Below are 17,451 nucleotides of genomic sequence, written 5' to 3' on the forward strand. Positions count from 1 at the left end.
CAGATCTTCACCATTTGCTTATTTTTGGCTGAAGCAGGGTGATGAATGTTTTTTTGCGTTTCGCAATCCGCCTTTTTCACGACGCCACTGCGCATGCGCCCTTCCCCTAGCGGTAAAGTCGCGCAACGCCTCTTCATCTCGGAGGCTTTCGTTCTGGCGATACCGGCTGTCCCGGTCCCTACCAAAACGCTACCAAAACGGCAGAGGGCGGCACAGGAAAATGAAAAAGGCGGATCCGCAGAGGCATGCAAAGTCGCGTACCAGATAACGCGCCAGAGTGCTGTCACTCCTTTCTTAAGCGTATAACCTGAGACAACTTTCACGCCCGAGATTCTCGCGCGAAACGACGTCATCTATAAATAATCTACATATTTCAATGTGAGACACCGCTCACCCTTGGCACGTTCATTCTCTTGGGAAGCGTGACTTTCAAGTCTCTTCACACCGACGACTACAGCACTGGTCGCGCGATTTAGTTAGTCGCAAAGCGACTCGTCGCAAATTGCCGCTTTTGTCGCAAAGCGGCTACTTCGGCTCAGTCGCTCGCTGCTCGTTATTTTTCAGTCGCGCGGCTGCTGTCGCGAGCCTCTGAACCAATCAGATGCGCAGGAAGAGCACGTCAGCTTATTCTGCGGGACTATAGCAGTGCGAGCAGACGGGAATTCTGCGTGGCGACGGGTATAAGGGGCACGCAGGTGTGAACATCGGTCGCCTTGAGTCGCTTTTTGATAGCCACTCCCAAATGGTCGTGCGATCGGTGCTCGTCGCAGGTGTGAACGAGCCTTCAGAGGGATCGTCGGCCTTCGTCGATGACGTCGTGTCACGTGACACAAAGGCGTAACCGTTGTCTTAAGGGAACTTGATCCAATTAGAATGCAGTAGACAGGGAGGACCATGTTGTGTGTCTGTGGTTTGGCAACGATGCTCGTGGGGCCCCTTTTAAGTTAGATTACCGTGGTTATAGTATTTTAACGTAATCGCGAGTTTTTGAGCAGCATGTTAAGCAGAGCAGACTATACAGAATGCTCTCGTGGTAGAGAGTCAAGTGTTTCGGCTCTGAAACGTATATGAGCGATTCTTGCGCCGATTGTTAGTGCAAAAGACGTCCGAAGCACGTCGGGCAGATGACTACATGCCAAACAGCGCCCCGAAAAACGTGTTTGCGAAGCGAATGAGAGTAAGGCAATGCGACTATGGCTCGCCCTGTTCCCAACGATCAGTCACCTCAGAGTGAATGATGTGACAGCGATTATGGTTAAACGTTGTATGGGCACTGAACTGATGTAAGGAAAAAAAAAAAACGATTGGAGGAGCTAGCTGCCTTGTTGGTTTGGTAAATGTGAATGCGGTGCATAAAAATATCTCGGTGTGCATTTAGAGAAAAACACTATAAAAATGCCCCTGTATAGGAAGGGCGATATAGAAGTACCGGTCACTAAAGCTCACATGGAAGCACTTTTCCAACTCTTGGAACCAGGCAAGACTTCCAACGCTAGTTAAGCGTAGTTTGTTAAGAGTTGCTGCTCAACAGCCATGTTACAAACATACAGGATCAGCTCAGAGTGGTAACCAGCAGGGGTCCCGACCAAAAAGAAAAACGAACGCTAAAACGAGGATCGGTTTCTGTGTTACGCCAACGCCGTGTGACATTAAACTACGATCCCGTGCTCTAAAGTTATGGCTCTGCGTGTCGTCTCTTGGAACAGCCGAAACCGAAACCCCAACTAGATTCAAGAACTTCGGCACATCGAAAGTTTTCTGTTTCATGTGGTTTTCTGTTTTGGTGGTTGAGTTCGCGTTCCACGCGAACTCAACCACCAAAAGCCCAGCACCCAATACTAGACTGTTTACATGAGGCAGGTGGATTCCTGCAAGACTAAAGAGTTAGCAGTCACTGTCCACGTTTCCAGAGATGGAAATATAGGATAGGGAACCAGTCCCTCCTAAAAGAGCAGTTCCAAGACACACGAGAACAAACGTTCACTTCACCAGATTCAGGAGAGTTCACATTCGATTCACACATAAGCGAACGTCCAGCACACTGGAGTCAATGAACTGGCGCGTCAGATCCTCACAACATCCGGCCAAGCAAAATGTTCTTTGGTGCGAACGTCCACGACGCACAAGAGAGATTTTCGGAGGACCGCCACATTGACGCATGAACACAAAGTTCCGAGGCAGCGTTGTTGGCAGCAGCACACACATCGTCGCAGGCACTACACCGAACACCAGTCGCACAGTCTTTTTTTCTTTCCACTGGTTTCGGAGATGCCGATGACGGTCACTGCGCGTATACTTCTTACTGACGTCTTGTAGAAGCGTAGCACACGAGCACTTCTCAGAATCTGTCGTTTCCCGCACGCATTGGCAGTGTTGAGCTAGTCGTTGGTGCGAAGTCGGGAGCGTTTATTTTTTTTTTTCTTGCTTGCTTGCGCCGGCCGTGCACATGTGTTGTGTGTATAGTATGTATAGATGTTCGCGCGAGAGATCTTGAATCTTTCAGCGCCTGGACTGCAGGTGCCGGCAAGGACCGTTAAAGAGAGAGTTGAACGCCGCGCTGCCGGCTGCTTGACGACTGGTGGCGCCATCTCTCGTGTACCGCACGCTGCTTTCTCCTGCACATTCGAGAGGGAACGAAAGAGAAAAATGTTGTTCCTACTTCGTTCGGAGCCCTCTCAAAACTACAGACGATAATTTCGATTTTTCTGGATATTCTCAACGTGCTTTACAAATTCGAAAGAAGCAACAAGACTGTGAAGAGTCAACCAAGATTGCCTTCAAAATGTTACAAGCTTTAAGGCGTAATTTCATCCCACAATCTACGTCATCATTAGCCCTGATGATATATTTCTTATATCTAACGTCGAGATGCCGGGTTCTTCCATTTCGGGAACACTGCTTACGGGAAAATGCCGAGCATGTATGCTCAGAAGATGGAAATGCTCATGGGAATTGCTTTTATTTTCCCTTCAGGACCGAACTGCGCACTAAAGGGTGCCATATCAGACTAGGAGAAGATAGACGGTAGACTTGAATTAAGCAGAACGTTTCACAATGTCCGAGACTCAAGCACGAATCAGTACAATTACAAGGGTAACACCATCATCCCGACTAAGTAGTTAATCAAGTTCGCCCCTGAGCACATCTAGATATCTAATAAACATGCATTGCCCATGATCACAGCCATGCAACAAAATAATGCAGCCTTTGAGTTTTTGTTCGGACTACATTGCAAGGACAGGATGATAAGTTAAAATATTAAACTTGCTACCTAAACACGATAACTTCGAGATCTCTCAGGAATTACTTTCGAGACCAATACGATACGCTGAACGTTGTGTTTCAACTGCTATTCCCGATTCGTGGCTCCCTCCTAGGTTCTATCGCCTTTTTCCAATTGAAAATTCGCTCATGCACCTGAACGATGTCGTTTATCTTTGGAAAATATTCAATCCAGGACAGGTTCTGTAATGCCGGAGAAAGCAGCGTGCGTCTATATTGAACTCTTAGACAGTGTACGAACACTAATGCCCCGATCACAAAAACGCGCTTTCGATAACGATCGAATCCGATCGGAGTGGAATGTCTCAATCGCAATTTAACCGCTCCTGCAGCTGAAGAAAAGAAGCCAATCGTGATCGAGGTTTAGATTGCAGTCGGTTGTCGATCGCGATTCAAAGTACCCGTACGACGCTAAAGTGACACGCAGTGTTACGTGGTAGATGTGGCTCGGAGATTTTCACCCCACAGCTGCCACAAGTTGTAACGTGGTACCATGCATGAACTCAAGCAGTCAGTGACCGAATCATCTTCGTTGATGAACATGGTTCAAGCTTTGACATTGGCTGCTTGAGTTCATGCTACCACGTGACAACATACACAAGCATGCGCGAGCGCGCTCGAATGTCATGAGCCTCGGCCACATTGTGGTGTTTCGAACCACCGCAGCCGTCACGGTAGTCGGACGGTGCGCGCTAGTAGATCTTACTGGAGGACGAGTAGAGGATGTCGATGCTGGGCGTGTTGCACTCGTCGAGCTTGTTGCGGCGCCTGCGTTGCCAGACGCAACCCCAGACGAGCAGAAGGACCACCTGTGCCATGAGGAACATGGAGCAGGCCACGATGAGACCGACCACGTTGATGCAACTCGACCCGTCCGTGGACAGCATCACTGCGAACGCGAGAGAAGAAAATTCAAATGCCTGTCATCGGCCCATCGCTTTTTTCTTTTCGAATATTTAGCGCGTCTGCCATTCCGTTATACACTCTATAACAAAAAAAGATGAGTACGTGTTATGCTTTCCAAGAGCATGCTTTACCTCATTTACAAAGAAATATGGCAATAGAAATAATTAACTAGAGTCCCTGCATTAATAAACGCATCGTGGTACGCGAAAGATATCAGAAACGCTGTAGGGCAAACTATATATAAGTACGATATGCACTAACTCCATTGAGCGAACGATAGGTCAACGTCATACTGTAGGGATTCTTTTGTGGCGCGCTTTGAAGAAGCTGATTCAGTTGTCACGTAGCGACCTCAGTTGGCACCCAACGGTACCTGCACCGACACATGTGCCTTTTTTGTTTCAGCTTGTGCCTGATATGGGTTCTACACACTCTCTGGAGCCCCAGCATATAAGTTCACAAGTATCTTATTGCATGAACACTTATACATTGGATGTCATGCAGAGAGGTATGACAGAGGTATCGTATCGTATGCAGAGGTGCCGTATTGTAAATGTCACATAAAGGTAACGCTATAACATGCCAGGAATCAGACGTCCTTGACCGCGAGACACTTGAACGGCGACCCTCGCAGGACTCGCTCGAAACAAGAAGGAATGTAATGCTCAATCAAGTGGCACTCGAAAAGAAAACGGATAAGATAAAGAAACGTACACAACATCGAGGAAGGGAGATGCCGCGGAAGTTACAAGCGGTATACCAGAGATCAAAGTAAAAACCACCGACTGCAACATATATAGGATGCGGTGGATACGAGCGCGGCCTTTCGACACGGACTCCGGATGGCGTGCGGAGGATCACCTCGCCTCCGTCTCGCCTCCTCCCAGCTCTTCCTCGAAAAAGCAATTTGTATGCAGATACCCTGGCGTCCGAAGGAGATGAAGTATACGAGGAGAACGGCGTGCTAAGGGCTCGTCACGACGACCGAGCCCCGAAAAAGCGAACTCGGAAGGGCGGGGGAGTCGAAGGGGCGGATCGAGAGACCCAGTGCGAGCTCTCAAAGGGTTGGTCGGTCAATTTGACCAGACTGACCGCATGCCAATGCGGGAGGATGTGGAGCGTGGCGTATAATGCCTCGCACCGTGTATACTGCGGTCAGTCTGGGACGACGGTGATCTAGCGATAATAAAAAAGATCAAATGGGATATTGAGGTCACAGATCTGTCTGGCGCGGCAGAGTACAGCATATTGTCTCTAAATTTCTTAGGCGTTACTGAAGTTTATATGGACTACCAGCCTCGTTAAACGATTATGACACTCCCGCATTTTTTAGAGTGTATGTTTTAAGTTATTTCTCTCTCTTTCTACTTATTATTTTCTGTCTCCCCTACGCCAGTGGCAAATTGATCATTTATCATCTGGTTAACCTCTTGTCAAACTCTTATACTATTTCGCCCTTGAGCACGCACGAACGTCGTTCGCATTTCTCTACTCCATATTTACATGCACTCAGCGCTTTGTTGTAATGCGGATTGAATCATACACGTATGTTCGCTATGTACGCTGCCACTGCGATCATTCGGCTACAAGGATATAACGGTCATATAGTACTTCGATCAGTCTAATCGTCGTGAAAATGGCTTCAGGCATTCTTATCGCGTTAATAGTATTATGCTATATCTTTCTAGATTTCGCAGCAATACCACCTGTCTAAGCGTGTGAAGACAATAAGTTTCTGCATAGTCACTGCGAAGGAAGAAAGGATCGAACAGAAGAGAAAGGAAAGTCAGGGACGTTAACCAGTCTAGAAGGGCCGGTATGCCACCCTACACTGGGGAAAGGGAAGGGGTAGTTTTAAAGATAGAGAGAGAGGGGGGAGAGCACACGCGCACATGGTTACACACCTCACAGTCACGATAACGTCATTAGTCTATAACCGCCGGTGCAAGCCTGATGCCTTCAAGAAGTCGAGCACTGCCTTCGTCGCCTTTCCCCACGATGACTTCCCAGGACGACATTCCAGAATGGTTCCTGACGTCATCGGTATGGGATCTATGCGAGCTAGAACGACTACGAGTGATTTTCTCGGAGAATTGTAGTGAGGACAGTCGCAGAAGATGTGCTGTAGGGTCTCCTCGCTACCACAGTTGTCACAAAACGGGTTGTCAGCCATTTCGATTCGAAAGGAGAAATGACTTCGTGAAAGCCACTCTTAGCCATAAACGGCAAAGCAGAGTGGCACCGCTTCGGCGTAGTCCAGTATAGGTGCATGAAGACGTCAATGTTGCATACGCATAGACGGGTGCTTTGTGTAAAGTGTTGAACCTGAAAACATCAAACAGTCGTCAGAAGCCAAAGATGCGGTATTAAGGCAGTTCCGTGCAGTGCCCACAATTTCCATGATGCCTAAACAGCGATACATGTAGCATTCTTACGCAAGCACTAACAAATTTTGTACGAAACTCGATGGCTCGAACTTTTCGGATTAATTTGATGCATGCAACAACAGTAATCACTCGGAGCCACATTCGCGCTTGTTATTTTTGTTCTTGTAGACCGTGGGTATGCGACGAGACCGCGGCGGCCAGGTTCGCGTCAAGATTGATCGAACAAGGAGGGACCTTAAAACGAGGACGACGAAGGGGGGGGGGGGGATTCTTCGAACCGCGACGCACTCGCTAACCTGACCATGCTCACACGATGCGAGCACCGAAGTAAAACGAAACTAAGGAGAAAAAAAGAAACAAAGAAAGAAAAAAAAGAAGAGAGAAGAAACAGGCGCTACTGCAGCATGTGCTTGGGCCCTAAAGCAGCTCGCACAGCGATCGAGCCACCACGAAAATTTATGCGGCTCGTAAATTTTTATTGTACGCGGTCTGGCTGTCCCAGAAGGATCCGTTCGCCTGCTTCTTTCTTTCTTTCTTTCTTTCTTTCTTTCTTTCTTTCTTTCTTTCTTTCTTTCTTTCTTTCTTTCTTTCTTTCTTTCTTTCTTTCTTTCTTTCTTTCTTTCTTTCTTTCTTTCTTTCTTTCTTTCTTTCTTTCTTTCTTTCTCTTCGTACCTCCAACTATGCGGGCGTACTGCTACAATCTGTCCACTGAACTGCAGTATATATAGTGAGGAAGAGGCTCTGTACAGCTTGTGTATACAGCTTGTTTCAGCCAATCAGCGAACTGCCGCGAATACTTGAGATATTTAACTTTTTTTTCTTCGCGACTCGCGATCGCGAGACGGTTGTTCGTCACGTGCTCGCACTCGATCACCCGGTCTGACTGACAAGGTAATCGCCTGGTCTGCGTGATTAGGCAAACAGCAGTTAAACCCTCGTTAGAAGTCGTCTAGACTTTGAATTTTTGTTTTCATTTTCCTTGTGACTTCCCTCACCGCTGCGGTCGTTTTTGTTGAGTAATAATTTTGTACAGGGTTTCCTTTGTGCGCACTTTCTTTGTGAGACGGTCACCGTCTCAACCGGTCGTCGATTTACTGGTATTAGCTCGAATTGCTTTGTCTGAGAGTACACGAGACGAAGCGTTGATTTCTTTAGTGGAAACGACCGTGTGATCGCGCAAGTATGGCCTATACACTAATAAAAAAATCGAGCATTTGGGGAGTATTTCTGCCACATAACTATAATCGTCATCTACCTCGCGTATTTTCCTTGCGTTATCACCGCGGTCCCGGCACTTCTCGGTCACGAGCGGCGTGCTCGCTATCAGCGTGACATAACATCCTTGATACGAAAGTGGCGAGAGCCGGGTTTTCAAGAAAAGAAACACGAGGAAGCCGGATGACAATCATAATTATGTCGCAGATGTGCTTCTCAAATACTTGTTTTCTTCTTAGACTGTGTAAGAATTGTGCCGTGACGTCAAAGATGCCGCCAGTTCGTGGTGCAAAGCCGGCATATAGTGAAAGGCTACCCTTTGAATCTAGATCTGTTCATCTCCAGAAGCATAGCGGCAGCCACAGATCCTTCAAGCGAATGGCGTATCATGACGTCACTCGAGTGCTCCCCAGTGGACGATATAGCCGACCAATCAGGAGCCCGAACGTTATTAGATTGAAATGGCCGTGTGAACTCGACCCCCGATCGGCTGATACGAGATTTATGTGTCACGGCGTTGCGCCGTACACACCGACGCTGGGCGTACGGCTTTCCTTCTTGAAAGAGCACCCGCACGAACTCGCGCCTCTAATGGTTCCGGCAACGGGTCGCCAGAACTCCATTTTCCACCAGGCGCTCTAAGGGGCCACTATACCCACCCCGCGGGGGGAGGGGGGGGGGAGCAATTTGCCAGGTTGAGAGCGGCGGCCGTAATGAAAGTTGCGTCCATCAATCAGCTGACCACGCAGTTCCCAGGCGTCCTCCTTGCGGAAGATGGACAGGAGCTTAGGGGCTTAGGCCTCGAGGGATAACGTACGTGTATGACCTGCGCAGCTGTTTCCCTACCCACCCTCCTTCGGCGCACACGCACACCAGGACGCGAGAGACAGTAAGAATGCTTAATTGCCGGACTGGCGATCGTGCGATAAAACTAAGCACCGAACTTGACGGCCTTTTGTCTCCACCTTCGCGGGTACTTCGCGCCAGAGCACACAGAGCTCATGACACGAAAGAAAGAAAGAAAGAAAGAAGGAAAGAAAGAAGGAAAGAAAGAAGGAAAGAAAGAAAGAAAGAAAGAAAGAGAGAAAGAAAGTAAGAAAGAAAGAAAGAAAGAAAGAAAGAAAGAAAGAAAGAAAGAAAGAAAGAAAGAAAGAAAGAAAGAAAGAAAGAAAGAAAGAAAGAAAGAAAGACCTATCGATACTTCTAGCAGCGCTCGCAGCTGGCTTGATGCTCCTTTTGCGTTGACTGGAACCAGAAATCAGAGATACAACGTCCTCGAATGCACGCGTATAGTTTATGAGAAAAGCCGTAGTTTGGGGCTTCAGGTGAATGCTTCCGACGCTTCATCGATGGAGCTCACAGAGGCGCCAGCTCCTAACGTTAATTCCGACCTCCCACCTCCTCTACAACACTGTACTTCACTCCAGGGAAAGACCAGGTAGTAGCCGCAGTCGCAGCGATGGTTTTTTAAAAAGATAGATAATGAAATCGTTGGTATGTGAACTCCAGCGTTTCCCACTTCTGCAGTGTCATGCTGGGCGCTATCTTATACTTAAGTCTTCCTCCCATCTCCTCTATTCTATTATTCCCATGCACTTCCTTCCCTGTAGCCCTGACCCAAGCGCCCTTATATGGGCTGCCGGGAATAAAGCAAAGGAATGGATAGCAAGGGATCGGAAACGTAGCCGAAGGCGGCAGCGAGTTAGGCAGGGTAATGAAACCAAGAACTACGCAGGAATAAAATATAATCAGCTCGCACAATATAGGGTAAAATTGGAGATAATTACGAGAGGCCTTCGTCCTGCAATGGAATTAGAATAGGCTGAAGAATATTATGATGATGAGCCGCCGCACCCAACTCCTGAACGTTGGTTTTTTATATGCATTTTTTATTTCGAAAGCCTTCCCTTAGGCACCAAAATTTCCTATATTAACTTCGTAAGGTTTCTATTCTGTAAACTACCCTATTACTAAGTTTTATAAAAGTTAGTAAAACCACTCAATTCTTCAGTGACCCACAGTGGGTGTGAGCCCCAGTTAACATGTGAACAAGAGCAAAAAGTGAGGCTCAACCCCTGGTGGCTCTTAGCGTGCAGATAAAACCCTAGTGTTTTCGCATTCTTCAGCTATCTGAAATGCTCTCGGGGGTCGAAACGGCGACCATAATGTAGCGTTCAGCAGAGGAACGCCATAGATTATACTTCAAGCAACGGCGGGGTGTCATTAACCAGAAATACAGGCAGACAAGCGAGACAGGGGAGTGGAAACAGTCCAATAACGAGACAACAAAAGCAAGTCTCCAAGTTTCTCTTCATATTTTCTCAAATTCTCCTTTAACGATAACTGATTAGTTAGGGTCCCTAAGAGGCGCTGTCAAGGTCCATGACGTCATGGGAAGCCGGCGCGGTAACCTCAAGGTGGCGTAGCCATCCTTCTTTCAGTCTTTCATATTTGTGCGTTTATTTTGGATTTTCTGTCTTTCCAAAGCATGTGCTTACGATAAGAGTAGCTCTTTTATCCTACTAGAAGCGTTTCCCGATTCATCTTAATTCTTTTGGTGCTTTTTTTTCTCTTTAGGCTTGATATGAGGCCACCTCTACCAGCTTTTGCCCCGAGCGGCGCCTCTCCAAAAATCTGCAATTACGCTTGTCATCAGAACACACCCTACGCCCACGAAATTCGCTCCATCTCCGTCACTTCCTTAGAACTTGAGAAGCCTTGATGGGGGGAAGGGAGGGGGGCAGTTGGCTCTCTCGCCTTCTAATTAGGACTGTAGCTCCCCCCCCCCCTCCCCCGGACTGCACCGATGCAATGTCGTTGCAGTCGCGGAGGCCACATTAAACAAACATACGAGTTTCCTTTAAAGATGTTGCCAGAGGAACCTCTGGCGCTACGATCTCATACCATGGTATGAAATCGCCCGTCATCACCATGCATGATAACAATGAGTACAGAGCATCGATGTCCGGTCTTAAGCTTTCTTGCAACGTTAATCATTAATACTGTCTTTACAGATTTTTCAAGCACTCGCCGTCCCTATATGCCTGACTGTCTTTAGCCGTATGTATTGAGGGTGGCTACAGCACACAGGCTGGCCGAACAACCACGTTTGCTGCTTCCGCAGACGCTTGCCCCAGCGTTCCATCCTGTAACGTTTGCAAGATACTCAACATCACGAGGCAAGATCCCCGCTGTGCGAAATATAAAAAAAAGAAAAAAAAGGCATCAGATTCGACACGCCTTGCTGGAATTTGCATACAACGAAGCTCCCTCGCATATTCGTCCGATGTCCATGCAGACGACCATCTTTGACTGATAAGGTAGAGAGGTGAGGGAATTAGAAATGATGCATACTTGGAAAATCAGCGCGAACACGACGGAGACACAAGAGGACAAGGACACACAAGAGGACAAGGACTTTACGCGCGTACTGTGTCCTTCTTGTCTTGTGTCTCCGTCGTCTTCGCGTCGATTTTCCAAGTTTTCGACTGAACTCGTTTCAGAGGCATTCCTTAGTTAGGCTGTTACCGAGACTAACGTTAAAACCGCAAGCAGAATACGGAAGTGAATCGCGCGACCGGAAGTAGAAACCGGAAGCCAACATAAGACCGAAAGTGCGGGTCCGGAAGTGAGTTGTGTTAAAATGCGACCGCCCCGGTTAGCAAAACACGGGGTGACCACCAGAAAGCTTCACCGTGAGGAAGGAAGGAAACTGAAAGGCAGAATGCTGACCGGAAAAGCTTCCGGTTGGCTACCCTACACTGGGCATTGGGAAAGGGGAATAAGAAGAGGAGAGAGAGAGGGAGGCATAGGCGTGTGCGGTGTTCTCCAGTAGGGCGGGGAGGGGGGCAAAGTTTTACTGCAGCAAACCCCTCCCCTCCCCCCCCCCCCTTCGGCCGTGTTCTAAAGGAAACAAGCTCCTCTGTGGATGCAATGCTTCTCACCATAGCCTGCCATTGATCCTGGCTTTCCGGGAGGATGTTGGGGAGGGGGGGGCTGCAGCGCTTAGAATTATGCATCAGGGTTACTCTTTCGCCATTATTGTCAAAGAACATGCATTGACATAGCCCTACACATAAAAAAATGACGTGGAAGGTCCGACTGAGTAGAGGTACGGTGAAGAAGTGGCGCCCCTTCAAATGATTAGGAGGCGCGGCCACGCCCCCCTCCATTTACCCCCCCCCCCCCCCTTCACCTGTGCGCACGCCTACGGAGGGACAGGAAAAAAAAAAAGCCGTTAATTCACTGATGCGTGCGGGTCTGCACCACAAGTCAGAGTCGTTCCCACAAGCCCGTCGTCCTCAAAACAGCGCAAGAGCGCCTTCATTGCCTTGCGGGTCGACGGGAGATGGGCACTCGCACTTACTAGTATCCTGTTTCGAGGAGCCGTCCACTCCGTTCTCGCCGTCCTTGTGCTGCGACCGGGCGAAGCCGAACTTGTCCGTGATGTGGATCGTCTGCACGACGACGAGCTCGTCGTCTTCCTCGTCACCACCGGTCGCCGGCGAGGACGACGATCGACGAGAGCGACGGCCCTCCCCGTTCTCGCCGTGGACGCCTTGTTCGGTCCACCGGCGACGCCTGCGACCGAAGGAGTCCACCTCGCGTCCGTACGGGGTCTGACCCTTCTCCGAACACCGGGCCTGAGAAGGAAAACAAGTGGCAGCGTGAAATAATCATCAGGTGCGAAGCACGGTGAGGGTGGTTGTTCACCTTAGCGTGTTGCACAGCGCTAATAAAGACACACAGACAAAGAAGAAGCCACGAACGCTCAGTACTAACTCGCAATTGAAGCACACTTGAGGAAGTGAAGAACAAGTCAGTTAGCGCTTCTGTTCGAAGCTTCCTGATTGTATGGGTGTTTTATTGCCACGCTGTTCAACACTCCAAGATGAATACGTCCAACTCTCCCAGATGACTAACTGGTTTGGCACCACTTTTCATACGCATTAAAAAAGATGTAGACAGCTGAGAGTAAAAGATGCTGCCCCTAGAACAGTTCGACGAAAGCCTATACATCTCCCGATATGTACAAAGCAATCGACGAGGGAATCATGCGCGAGGCACTGTAGTAAATATGTAAATAAACCTACGAGCTAAATTTAAACCTAGGCAAATACAACACAGTTTTGTCCACGTTAATGGGAGTGTATTATCGGACATTTATTGAGTGAAGACAACGCTTCTCTTTTGACAGCGAATGCCCGGCATTAGCCAAATCGTACCGTCATATAGCCGACACTAGCCATCAATTAACCAAAATACGGAGAGAGTAGCCGACATTGGCCAATAGTAAGGCAAATATGAAGTCAACACTGTATCACGGCACGAGTCCACGCGTAAAACAATCTTTGATGATTCCTTATATGGGCCGTGAAGTACTGTCTCGTGCATATCTCTTATTTCCTGGGCAGAGGCACAGCATTTGTGGATGTCCTCATTCCACAGTAATAATTGCAGTCGCTGGTTGGAAAGGCAGGCCGCCCACTAGTGTGGTCGAAGTCAAGTGTCATGGTTCCGCCTATCGCGTTTCGCTTCAGCTATAGCATTTATAACTAATTGCTAATCATAATTTATAAGCGCGGGAGTTACAAACGGACACACAACGACAATCTTGGTGTAATATATACAATGAAGTCAAGGGGAGAAAAAAGCTAGGGGTTTGCGCGTCGTGCTGGGGCACTTGGAAGTTAGGCCGAACGAATTAGCGAATTTTGGACCGTGCATGACCCAGTAATTTCTCTGAGTCATTTGGAATGGCCGGGGTACACAGAGGTTAGAATCTCCATTAGAAGACGCATAGCGACAGGCACGTGGACCATCAACGCCAGACACGGCGCTCGTATTTGTCACTGAGGTCAAAACGAAAATTGTCCGAGCTTGCAGCTGACATTGTGTTCGTACTGTCTGTTTTTTTTTTTTCTTTCGTGCTGAGACAGTGCTATACGTTTGTACTGTGACCCGTTCCGCAAGGTAGCATCTGGCAATCTAATTTATCCGATGACCTTGCTAACATCGTCACTTCCGGGGACGAAGCGTCGCCCGAAGCTACACAAAGTGCGCCACCAGGCGGTCTCCAAACGACGCTTGCAAAGCGGCGCGGTCTAGCTCAACCTTGTTAGCGGCCCGAGAACCAGTTTCGTCCATTGCATACAGCTTATACATATAAGATGAGTGACTTGGCGTCCTGGCTGTGGTGCGCGTGCGCTTTAGTATGCCACTTTTCAAAAGGCACGCGGACAACGCTTGCGGTTTTCCATTGTGCTCTGAACTTGACCTGCATCCTCCCGTGACTTGAAACAATGTCTTCTGTCCTAATGCGCGGTCGCGGCTGCGCCTTTTGAATGTAGCGCGCTCGTCGTACTTGCGGGTCAGAGCGCGTCCGGAGACATTTAGAACGAGAATGAGATGGGGGGGGGGGGGGGGTGCGATTGACAGCGGCTAGACAATACTGACAATAACGGTAATAAAGCGAGCTCAACGGCTTCCTGGAACGCCCAGCTTTTGTTCGCGAACCGACTCGGAAAGTCTTAAGCCTCGGCGGTTATAAGCCGGCATTACGAAAAAGTTCAAAGGGACGCGCGCGGGAAAAATGTACGATGAAGCGAGCGATATCGCGATCGCGTGCCCCGCATCATAGAGTTTCCTACAATACTTACTAGAGGGAACTCTGGCGCTAGTGTCTATGGGAGCTGCAACGCATGGCGCTTCAGCCAGCATGGGAATGATGGGTAGTACACGGATTTGTCTAAACTTCGTTCTTTCGGCTCCGTTTGGCTGCGCGTCGCCTGCATCCGCTTTGTCGCAAAACGAAGTTCAGCAAAAGTAAGCAGTTCCACTTCACCACTTTAACTTTTTAAATGCGAAGCATTTCTTAGCGAACCTCTGGCACTTTGAGCGTTTCTATCTACGTATCTATCTATCTATCTATCTATCTATCTATCTATCTATCTAGCCGCCTACGTCTGGGTGTTGTCGTGATCGCCTCCTTAACTTGGTGTAGACCAAAATTAGCATGGGAGGGTAAGAGGACTTGGCGAATATGACTATGTGGTCATGATATGAATAACATGAAAATCATGTCGCGTGCGTCGTCAAACCCTTTCCTCCAGGCACGTATGGCACATACCCGTTTACTACCGGCCGCGGTGTACGGGTATGCGCCACAGGTGATTGACAGTTTATATTTACCCAGGAACGGCGAGAACAGACATTGGTAATTTAAATGCGAGAGCGTTAAGAAAAACCGACATCGGCAGCTTTTACGAATTGAAAGAATAAAAATCAGGATCTAAGCAGGAATCGAACCCAAGTATTCTTTGTGGCAATCAGGTATTCTACCACAAAGCCACGCCAGGTCTACAAACTGGTTTGTAAAAACAGCCTATGCAGGCGTAATGGCGGTGCAACGTCAGTTGTGGTAGTGGTGCTGGGTATCTAATTTTACAAGAAAGCAATAAACACTACATATGTAGTCCTGCAATAGAGGCGTCATATCAGATTAACGTCCGTAATTCCAGTGTTGGCTCCGCTTTTATAGCAGTCTAATAAGCATTGCATTTGTATTCCTATGATTCAGCAAGCTATATTTAAGCATTGCTCGACCCCGGAGGAATACATCAACGATAGTTACGTATGATATTCCATCATCGCAGCGTAGAGTGCACTTAGTCCGCCAGAACGATGCAGTGTCCTGTTCATTTCTTACGAGGCTGGGCGATGACCTGATGCTGACCGAGGATGATGACATATTGATTGACATCCGCTTTGTAGACTGGACTACGTAGGTCACATACGTCCAGGTAGTCTACGAATACGACAAGCGCCATCCACTGATGTTAGTCTACGTAGCCATATCCAGGCCTACCAGTCTCAACGGCCTAAACCTCACTAACGCGATGGGTGACTTCAGATTGCGACATGTCGCTGGCTCTATAGAGAGACAATTTGTGGACGAAATGACCGAAGCATCCACGATTTCTAACAGCTCCACCATAACTCGTACTTCACTACACATGGACCCCTCGCCCCCGCGATCGCGACCGGATCCGATAACAAGTCATGACCAGCGTCTAGTGCTCACTGATCACGGTTATTATGACCTTGTTGAAGAACTGTTAGGAACCCCTTCCACACATGCACACGGGTTCGTGAAACATGCGTGCTTTCTCCACGATAACGGACAAGTATAAGCACTACATATCAGCTTACCGCTTCTGGTGTTGCTAATACCCACGTTGCCGTTGGCAGCGTTACCCATCTGTAAACAACTGGTTTATAACACATATGCGGCTCTTCAACATATATGCGTGCGTATAAAATTTATACAAATCTCTGGCATCATTTCGTAACGTTTCGCTCAGTAAAAAAGTTACGCTACAGTCATCTTCCCACCGCATGCTTCGCATACCATCGACTCTGACGGTACGTGGGATCTGCCGAATTTTTTAGGCTCACCAGATCAAACCTGGTCACGAAGTTCACAACGATCTATTCTTTTATCCGAAACGAACGCCAAAACACAGCAATAAACAAAGCCACAAGTACGTTTGAAGCCGCAAGCTCGAAGACTAGGCAAATTTGTGTACTACCCATCATTCCCATGGTAGCTGCACGATCGCAGCGCCAGAGTCCCCTCTAGTTAATTTTAGGAAACTCTATGCCCCGGATGATGCGATTGGTGAGAGGGCGCGAAAACCAGAGGAAATAGAGGGAACCCGAGGAAACGAACGTGTCATCGCGAAAGTGGCTGTTGACTGTTTATATAGACATTCGATAATCCGCTTTCGAGCGCGATTGAGACTCGGCTTGAAACGGTCTACAGGGCTCGAGAAAGAGACGACTCTGGAGTCAACGTTTCCACAAGGACTTTGTCCCAATTCTGCGATAACTACGGTACCGTGGAGTTCGTATAGAGAACATCTTGCCCGAGTGCCCAGCATATAGAGACCAGTGAAAACAACATCGAGACAACCTAGAAAAACTTGACCAAGGTCCCTTGATTTTAACACTCATGCTGGACTCGAAACAGCGAAAATCACTGAACGTCTTGTTCGCATACATCGATTCTATCAGTCTTCTCAGCAAACTTTGACCCTTCAATCAAGAAAGAATGTGTTGTGTATATGTGTTCCTTTCATATTTTACAGTAACTGTCGAGACTGTCCATTAACGGTCAGGAACTCTATTACGGCACGTGCATTTTATTCTTACGTTTGTTTCACATATCTTTCGGCCCACACTCTTCTAGGACCTCTTTCCTCATCTTCCCCTCTCCCTGCAGAATAGCAAGTAGCCGCACATACGCTGGCTGATCATTCTGCTTTCAATAACGAGCTGTCCTCTATATATAATTGAGTATCGGAGCAAACGTGCCACGTAAGACGGCAACGAAGACGAATGCATTCATTGTGTCCCGTTTCTGTCATCATGAAAAATTAATCTCCTTCGTAACTAAGTAGTACAACTATATATGGTCACTTCTTGTATAGGGCTATTTCTAATAAATAGACGGCTTTGTCTTCCCACACATCTTTTTTTGTTTTGTTCATAAAGAAGGGGGGGGGGGGAGGACAACTCTGGAAACTTTCTACAACTAAAGTTTGTCGAAGCGTTTCTTACAAACTGTCTATGCTGCACAGGTCACTGTTGATATCGAGAT

General features: G+C 48.0%; 1 protein-coding gene across 1 annotated transcript in view; it reads right to left on the minus strand.

Moving 5' to 3' along the window:
- Positions 1–2,425: 2,425 nt before the first annotated feature.
- The window catches only part of LOC119405392 (uncharacterized), a 165,323-nt gene continuing 150,297 nt past the window's right edge, over positions 2,426–17,451 (minus strand). The window contains exons 11-13 of the mRNA XM_037672230.2: positions 12,157–12,433; positions 3,989–4,171; positions 2,426–2,615 (exon numbers count right to left, since the gene is read on the minus strand). Of these exons, the coding sequence (XP_037528158.1) occupies positions 2,500–2,615; positions 3,989–4,171; positions 12,157–12,433 (576 nt within the window). The 3' untranslated portion in view covers positions 2,426–2,499. The remainder of the gene's footprint in view (positions 2,616–3,988; positions 4,172–12,156; positions 12,434–17,451) is intronic.

The sequence above is a fragment of the Rhipicephalus sanguineus genome, chromosome 9 (assembly GCF_013339695.2).
Source record: "Rhipicephalus sanguineus isolate Rsan-2018 chromosome 9, BIME_Rsan_1.4, whole genome shotgun sequence".
NCBI classification, from domain to species: Eukaryota; Metazoa; Arthropoda; class Arachnida; order Ixodida; family Ixodidae; genus Rhipicephalus; species Rhipicephalus sanguineus.